The following is a 9,043-nucleotide window of genomic DNA, read 5'->3' on the forward strand; positions in this document are numbered from 1 at the left end:
CAAAACATTAATTTATTTTGTTTTAATAGCCTGTATTTTTATTGTACTTTAACAGCAATTAATCAGTGACAGCACCTCTTTTCCATCTACTTTGCTGCTGAGCTCTACTTTTTCAGCAGAGATAGAACAGAATGCTGTGCATAACACATGGTTATTTCATCTTCTAGGTACTTTCAGGATATCTAAAGACAGATATTGAATATAACCACACACTTGTAAATAATCTCCATCCTTATGCTAATACTGTCTCTGGACAATCACATTGAGGGGTGCTGAAAGAGGTTATATTATATAGTACGCATAATTAAATTGGCTTTTATTCACTGCTGGACTCCAAAAGTGCTAAAAGACAAATGAAAACAAATTACCTAAATATCACAAGTGATACAAAAAGGCAACTAGTTGCTTTTTCTTTTTATAGAAAAAGCTTTACATACAGGGCAAGAAAAAACATCTGAATTTGGCTGGCAGACAATCATATGTGATGTAATATCTAATACATATGTGTATGATGACATGTACACATACACACGGTTTGAGTGAAATGAAGAATCAATACGTAAACTTAATGTCACTGTCAAATCAAAGGATAGTCAGATATTGCATCTACAACATCGCAGGTGACGAAAGAAGTATCAACCACAACAATTTGTCTACATTGATTTTTTTCTCTTTTAAGATATGAGGAAAGAGCATTGGTAACATGTCCATTCTATGACTGTAGTTCTCTAATCTGCCTCATGTCTGCAATGACAAAACCAAAACCACTTCTGGCAATAAGATTGAGGTGAAATGGTAGGTATTTAAGCTTTCTGATAAAGGTTTTCCTTTAGGTTTCTTGTTTCCTCTTTTTTCACCAGCTAATATCTGTGAAGGGGCCAAGGTCTACACTTTTAATTCTTTCAGAAGCTGTAGTAGGGAAAATGAAATAAAGACATTCCCATCAAAGCACAAGGGTGCAATAATTTGTGATATCAATTTATTAATTATAAACAAAGAATTAAGGAACTCTAGTTCTAGTGCAGCCAACTTATTTTTTAAAGAAAGTGGATTTTTAATACTATACAAATAAAATACAGTGCTTGCCTTGGTTGTGCAGCTTCACTGGCATGTGAAAAAGCTTGGTGGTCGCAATGCAGGATAAAGACAATGGGAGCTAAAAGTTCATGCATACCCTAAACAGAAAAGGAAGCAAAGGTATGGTAAGATTTTCCAGACATATAATAGTTCCTAACGCATAGCACCAGGCAGCCAGCAATATGAGGTGCAGACTAACTAAAGCATGAACACTCACATTCTTAACAGAACAGTTTCATAATCAATGGCCTTTATCTTAAATTCTGATTAAATCCAACCATTTGTTCTTCCATAATATACAGAAGCAAGTTATTCCTTTTTCTAACACAACAGACAACAAATTGGCAATGGTAGGCAACCCTGCACCTGGCAGTTTACTCCAAGATCTATGTTCATAAATATTAATTTTATTTATGATAATTACAATCATGATCCACAGTACAAAGATTTGCAATAGGGACAAATTACAAAATTTAAAATTATTTTTTATTTCATAATGTTCCAAAACCATAGATAAAAGCGTAACAGTAGCCTTCAGAGGAGACAAGGGCAGCTATCTGGGAAATCAGAAAATGAAACCTCCATTCCTATGGACATGAGAAATGAAATGAGGACCAGAAAAAGGGCAGGAAGATGTGCCAGGGGAGGTTTAGGTTGGACATGAGGCAAAGGCTCTTCACCCAGAGGGTGGTGGAGCACTGGAACAGGCTCCCCAGGGAGGGGGTCATGGCACCAAGCCTGACAATATTCAAGAAGCATTTAGACAACACCCTCAGACACATGGTCTGAATCTTGGGATTGTCCTATGCTGGGGCAAGAATTGGACTCGATGATCCTTATGGGTCCCTTCCACCTCACAACATTCTATGATTTTTTTTTTTGTTATGTCAATATTAAAAATAAACTCATTAAAACACAATGCATAGGTACTGTTCCATTACAGACTATTACTTATACATGCAATTTATATCAAGACACAGAAAAACATAGAAACATGCAGGAATCAGAACAGAAAAAACTGGTGGATAGTTGAGGACTTGGGCCAACATTAGAACCATGGCTGGGCCAACCTTTAAAATTATTAAATATTATTAAAATTTAATTGTTAACATTTATTAAAAACGGGATTAAACCCAATCTAGCCACTTGATTTAAGGAGTTGATGTAAGATTTCCAAACACAACAATATGCGTTGGATTACAAATTGACAGCTTTAGATTTCTGAAAGCGTTATGGTCATACCAAGAGGGGAAGGAATAGGAGAGACAAGGAAACAGGTCCAGGATTAGACAATAATACAAGTGGCAAAAATATTTAAATAAACTGTAGATAACCTGGGTTGTACTTTCCTACATACTCACTTCCCTTGGTTAATTAACAGCTCTACGTCTAATCTGTTATTCATCCTGATACACTAACACGAAATAAGAGAAATGGCAATGCCAAAAACTTGACTATCTAATAAAACTACCACCTAAGCTGTAAACATATAAACTGAAGAAAAAGAAAGAGGACATAAAATAAGAATTAGTTATAAAAGATAAAAGCACATCATACATTCTTCCAACATAATAATATATCAACTTTATAATACAGTAGAATCATAATGTGGCTGCCCAGATACAACAAAAACAAAACAAACAGATGATGAAATATCAGGATTTCAAAAAGATACCTCTGATCTTTCAGTTACAAGAGTACTTCAAATGTTTAGAGATTTTAAGCTTGGCAAGACAAGCCACCAGTGCAATATGCATACACATATTTTTTCAATGCTGCAGTTTACTGAAACTCTTTAGTGTTAATAAATAAGTTGACAGAGCTCAGATAATTTTATGACACTTCCCAGCTACAACAAAATATTGATTTCATAATACAGCCTATTGTTTAGAAAGAAAACCAGAAATATAGCATTTCTAAAATGAAAAGTGAATCAATGCATTTTAAAATTGTATTGACTTCTCCAAGGGCAATCAAATCATGAGCGAACAATAGTTAGCCTAGTGATTTAGCTTAATTGCCACTATTTCTTTTCAGTGTAACTAGGACCAGAATTTTGGCACCAGTCTTACAGAAGAATGCTAAGAGTAATTTTTACATATTCTTAAGTACAACATACTATTCTTTTTAGATTTTATATTTACAGCTGCTATTTAAAAATTCAACTATCCCAGTGAGGATTCTGTCTTTAAAATCTGTAATGCAGCTTCACAACATTCTACTCCATTTGAGTAGGGACAGAAATATATTTTTCCTCACCAAATAAAATGTTACCTCATGCTGGTCAAAAAGCCACAAACCCTACTACAAAGACAACTTTCATGCATATATGCATATTCAACAAACATTATTGATTGCTTCTTGTAAGACTATATGCTGATGCTATGTAATAGTTTCAATAAAAAGCTGTAAACTTCAGATACACGTTATTTACATTTATATGTATGAAAACTCTTAAGGAACTATAACTTTTCCCAAGTATTTTGAAGGGGAAACATTTGGTCCTGTAAAGATGCTGAAAGATAGAAGTATAAGTTTTCATTTATTGGCCAAATGTTATAATTCTAATAGCAAATGTAGTTCTTGTATGTGGTAATACAAATGAGAGAGAGGAATTCTCACAGAGAACAACAGGACCAGTACCATTATGGATACCTAATATGAAAACAAAGTCCTTAGTTTGGGCTTTCTATTCAGGTCACTTGGAGGTGATCTGTTACTGATGAATTAATGGTAACCTTCATTACTTTAAAGAAAATATTCTAGGCTTTGAGGTAGTGGAAATTATTATGGGAACTGGGGCTTGAGTCAATGGTAAAAGCAGAACAAACAAAAACAGTAGGATAGGAAGATTAACTGCGACATAGGTATTTGCTAAAAGAGGGAAAAAAACATATCCTGTCACCACCACAACTCTACTATTAGCCAATTCAGAGAAGGGTACTGATGGACATGAAAGAAATGTTATCTAAAAAGAAAGAGACATGGGGACAAAAAAGCAGGATTGTTACTACTAAGCTATCAGGAGCATTAATTTAAAAAAACAAAAACAAACAAAAACACACTTTTAAAATGAGGTAAGAAAAAATAAAAGCTTCTAATAGAAGAGACACATGTCCACAACAAGAGAAGAAAACCACAATTACTTGCTATTTTGTGGACTTGGCACAGCACCACAAGACTTGGGTGATATACTGAAAACACATCAGAGTGATTAAATCAACAGTTTTTCATGATCCAAATTTATTCCATTTTCAGCATTTCACCTCTTCCCATAGTCCTGTGGTAACCCCTTCCTGGAATTACTGCACTACTGACGCAACAACAGTTGAAAAAAGAGGTAAAGAAGTTTTCTTTGTCAACAGCCTGTAGGCTCGCAAAATTGAACCTGTTCTTTTTATCTGCCTATGTTCATTTAGCCCACCAAGCAGTCTTTATTAAAGCTGAGGCATCAGGCAGTCAGAGTTCATTAATACCATTTATATAATCTCTGCAGTTTCAATTAACTCAGCAAGACATTCTACTACATGATAACAGTCTCATTAATTCAATAAAATCCCATAACTATTAACAATATGGTCTATGTTAAACGGGGTGTCACCTAGTAGAAAATAATAGCTTTAACAGCTTGTGATGAAACTCAGGGCTTTTTTTTTAAAAAATTTGATCTGGCTAAATATTCCATCCTTATGCAGAAAGGTATTATTTCTTGGTAAGGAATCAAGGGGATTTTAAATATGAGCAGAGGGTAATTAAGTCCTTTTAAGTAATATCAAAGAGTAAAATAATACTTCTTGTTCAATAAATGATAGACTAAATTAGCTGGAATGTGTTCTTCCATTTTCCCATCAACAGTACTCTGGCCTATATTCTCTAGAAAGCGGAGGCTGAGTACTGCTGAAGCATTTTCTTTAGCAATCCCTTTCAAAATACAGCTCACAAATCTCATTTTTTCTTGTCATCATGCAAGACTATTCACAGAATCACAGAATGGCAGGGGTTGGAAGGGACCTCTGGAGATCATCTAGTCCAAACTCCCTGCCAAAGCAGGTTCACCTACAGTAGGTCACACAGGACTGCATCCAGGCAGGTTTTGAACATCTCCAGAGAAGGAGACTTCACAACCTCCCTGGGCAGCCTGTCCCAGTGCTCCAACACCCTCACAGTAAAGTTTTTCCTCATGTTTAAGTGGAACCTCCTGTGTTCCAGGTTTTGCCCATTGCCCCTTGTCCTGTCACTGGCCACCACTGAAAAGAGTCTGGCCCCAACCTCTTGACACCCACCCTTTACATATTTATAAACATTAATAAGGTCCCCTCTCAGTCTTCTCTTCTCCAGGCTAAACAGACCCAGCTCTCCCAGTCTTTCCTCATAAGAAAGACACTCCACTCCCTTAATCATCTTGGTGGCTCTGCGCTGGACTCTCTCCAGAAGTTCCCTATCTCTCTTGAACTGGGGGGCCCATAACTGGATACCTGAAGAAGCCCTTCTTATTGTCCTTGACATCCCCAGCTAGATTTAATTCCAAGCACGCCTTGGCCTTCCTTGTTGCATCCCTGCACACTCTGACAACATCCCTATATTCCTCCCAAGTGGCCAGTCCCTTTTTCCACATTTTGTAAACTTCCTTCTTCTGACTGAGTTTTTCCAGAAGTTCCTTGTTCATCCCTGCAGGCCTCCTGCCTCCTTTGCTAGACTGGAGATGCAGCAATCTTGAGCTTGGAGGAAGTGTTGCTTGAAAATTAACCATCTTTCTTGGGCCTCCGTACTCTGCAGAGCCTTAGCCCATGGGATTCCTCCAAACAGGTATTTGAAGAGGCCAAAGTTAGCCCTCCTGAAGGCCAAGGCAGAAGTCCTGCTGACCCCTCTCCTGCCTTCTCCAAGAACAGAAAACTATAATTTCATGATCACTGCACCCAAGAGGGCCTCCAACTACCACTTCACCCATCAGTCCTTCTCTGTTAGTGAATAATAGGTCCAGTGGGGCACCTTCCCTGGTTGGTTCCCTCAGCAGCTGTGTCAGGAAGTTGTCTTCCACACACTCCAGGAACCTCAGAGATTGCCTCCTCTCTGCTGTGTTGTATTTCCAGCAGACATCTGGCAAGTTGAAGTCCCCCACAAGAACGAGGGCCCATGATTGCGAAACTTCCCCTAGCTGCTTGCAGAATATTTCATCTACTTCCTCATCTTGGTTGGGTGGTACTCCCCACCCACCCTCTTCTTCTTTGCCTGTCCTTCCTGTAGAGTTTGTAGCCACCCACTGCAGCGCTCCAGTCATACAAAGAATCCCACCACGTTTCTGTGATGGCTGCTATATCATAGTTCTCCTGCTGCATGGTGGCTACCAGTTCCTCCTGTTTGTTTCCCATACTGTTTGCATTTGTGTAGATGCACTCCAGCTGGGCTGCTGGTCCCATCACCTTGTTAGAGTGAGAAGCCACAATTCCCTTGTGATGATTCTTCGGAGCCTATGTGGCTCAAAGCACCCTGTATCTCCGCTGCTGCCTCGATTCGCATCTGTTACTTCCTCTGGGACAGCAGGCTGAGGGGCCTTGCTTGATGCAGCAACCATCAAACCTGGGTGTACTACCCCCACACTCTGCTCCATTATGCCTGGCTTCCTCAACTTCCCCCTTCACAGTTTCTCAAACATGAGAAATAATCAGCTGATAGAGATTTCATATGTTTGATAACTATATATTTGATTTTTGATATAACGTGCAAGACAGTTCTTCAGAAGTAACTGTTCCTTCAACTCTTATGTGTCCTTTTTTTTTCACAAAATACCACTTATTTCCTGTCTTGAGGACAAGATGGTCATAGACCATGCCTGAAAGCACAGTGTCTTATAAAAATCTTCACATTTACTGAACCTCTGTATTTTTGTCACAAAAAAAAAAAAAATCCTGTCTACCTAAAGTTTGCTGCTCTACAGTTTATCCTTTGTCCCTGTACACTGTATCTCTCACTTTGTCAGTCTCTACTCATCCAGAACAAATGTTAAATTAATTTAGCCTGCATCCCATACGGATGCATAGTTAGAGCAGTTTTAAGGCTTTCTGTACTATTTTATAAAAAATGGTTTAAGAAGGCTCTCTTTCAGGTAACACTGTAAAAGTGGTATTTGTAGCACCCCTATCCTTTAGTCAAGAGGCACTTGTCAGCTGCATTGTATTTGGATGCTACAGGGTTGGATGAGGGATCTATTCGCTAATGTATCACATGGCTTTAAGACTTGGAAGAACTTCAAATATTATGGAAAACTTAAAATAGTAAACTCCCTAAATTTCATAAGTCACTATTTATGTTTTTTGTTACTCAGTACCATAATCCTGCTGCATACTTTCTTTTTTTACCTACGCAGAGAAAGCCTTTCTTTTTCTTTTTCTTTTTTTCTTTTTCTTTTTCCTTTTCCTATTTAACCAACACTGAAGAAAAAGGTGCTGTTTATAAAAAAATTTGAAGTTAGACAACTTGGCAACCTGAAAAAAAAAAGCAATTTGAGGGACTGTGTTATGAGGAAAAAGCATATGTTATTCAATGAGCTTACTTTTCTTACTACCCACCTGACAAGCAGCAATTCGATTACTTTAGCATTATGATACAGCTTCAGATACAACAAAACTACATTATTGTCAAACCGTATAGAAAATGTCGAGTCAATGAATGCCACCTGTACAGTATTTTCATTACCTGTTTATAAAGCAACTGCTCATTTTCTCTGGCATAGCAGAACAGAACATCTGTAAGAATTTTCCTTACATTCTCTTGCTGGAAATACTGCATTTCAGGAAAGCTGAAAATGAAGAAATACAGTGGAAGTAAACAATAGAGCTCACAGAATTTCAGTCACTGGTCTTCTAGAAATGATTTTAGGCAAAACAGCACCTCCCTTGTCTGCTTTCCCAGTGCTCTGTGAATTGTGAGTGCTGCTAGCATAAGGATACTTCTAAAGACTTGTTATATTTGTTTTGCAACCAAAATTCTGAATCATGTTCTTTAAAATTCATCAGTCTGTTACATGGCTATGATGATATCACCAGTTATATTTAAATATGTAATCCCTTTTAACATTATGAAAGATAGAGATCTGTAAGAATGAAATACAATGGCAGATTGTTTTAATTGTCAACTTTTTACAAACAGTCGATCCACTGAAAATGAAAGACTTGGAGAATCTAATAAAAATAAAATGATGTACCATATCAGTACATTCCCAACTGGCTAAAGAATCAAGTTCCTTTCCTCCTCCATGCCATGGAAATAAGCTGATTTCAAGCAGAATGAAAGGAGAACAGAGGGAGAGGCAATGATTGAAGCAAAGATCTACCCTCTCCCTCCTGCACAACGACTCTTACTGTCAAACCTATCAGCCCAGAAGACTGTTCAGATTTACAGTCTGTAACTTATTCTGAAGCAACTCCCACCTGTGCATCCTGCTCCTTGAGAGCTGGAAGTAGGAAATAAAGTGGTTTTGTAGGATGAACTTTAACAAAAAAGTGCAAAACCAGAAGTGTTTTCATGCTTACTGAAGAAGTAACTAGATAATAAAAAATACTTCATAAAGCAACCACCCCAATGCACATCCATCTACATGGAGCAATAACAAATAAATTTTAAAAGTCTGGAAAGGTATAATACCAAAAAGGAAGGAAAAGATAAATTTGGACAAAGGAAAATAGAAGAATACTTAAAAAGACAACAAGAGTAGGCTTTAGGCTAGATTGCTGAAATAAAGGCTATAGCATTGTCAGTTTTAAATGAAATCACATGGATTGCAGGTAAGTTTTCTTCAAGCAAATTTTATTTTTCCTGCTTCCTAAGCCTGAGCTACGATGCTAAACTTTGGACCAGTTATATTAAGGCTGTTGTAAAGCCTGTCATGGAGAAAAAACATAGAGAATTATAATAAATTACTTCAGATAAAAACTATTAGTGTTAATAATTACTGTGGTCATCTCACAGC

The 9,043-nt window shown here is 37.3% G+C and overlaps 1 protein-coding gene across 1 annotated transcript in view; it reads right to left on the reverse strand.

Annotated features, from left to right (window-relative positions):
* TBC1D5 (TBC1 domain family member 5) overlaps positions 1-7,873 on the reverse strand; it is a gene marked incomplete at both ends in the record, with an annotated part of 62,427 nt that extends 54,554 nt beyond the window's left edge. Inside the window, 2 exons of the mRNA XM_010167939.1 lie at positions 1,087-1,175; positions 7,771-7,873. Coding sequence (XP_010166241.1) covers positions 1,087-1,175; positions 7,771-7,873 — 192 coding nt within the window. The remainder of the gene's footprint in view (positions 1-1,086; positions 1,176-7,770) is intronic.
* Positions 7,874-9,043: the final 1,170 nt, after the last annotated feature.

This window comes from Antrostomus carolinensis, unplaced genomic scaffold, assembly GCF_000700745.2.
Source record: "Antrostomus carolinensis isolate BGI_N321 unplaced genomic scaffold, ASM70074v2 scaffold935, whole genome shotgun sequence".
Classification (NCBI taxonomy): domain Eukaryota; kingdom Metazoa; phylum Chordata; class Aves; order Caprimulgiformes; family Caprimulgidae; genus Antrostomus; species Antrostomus carolinensis.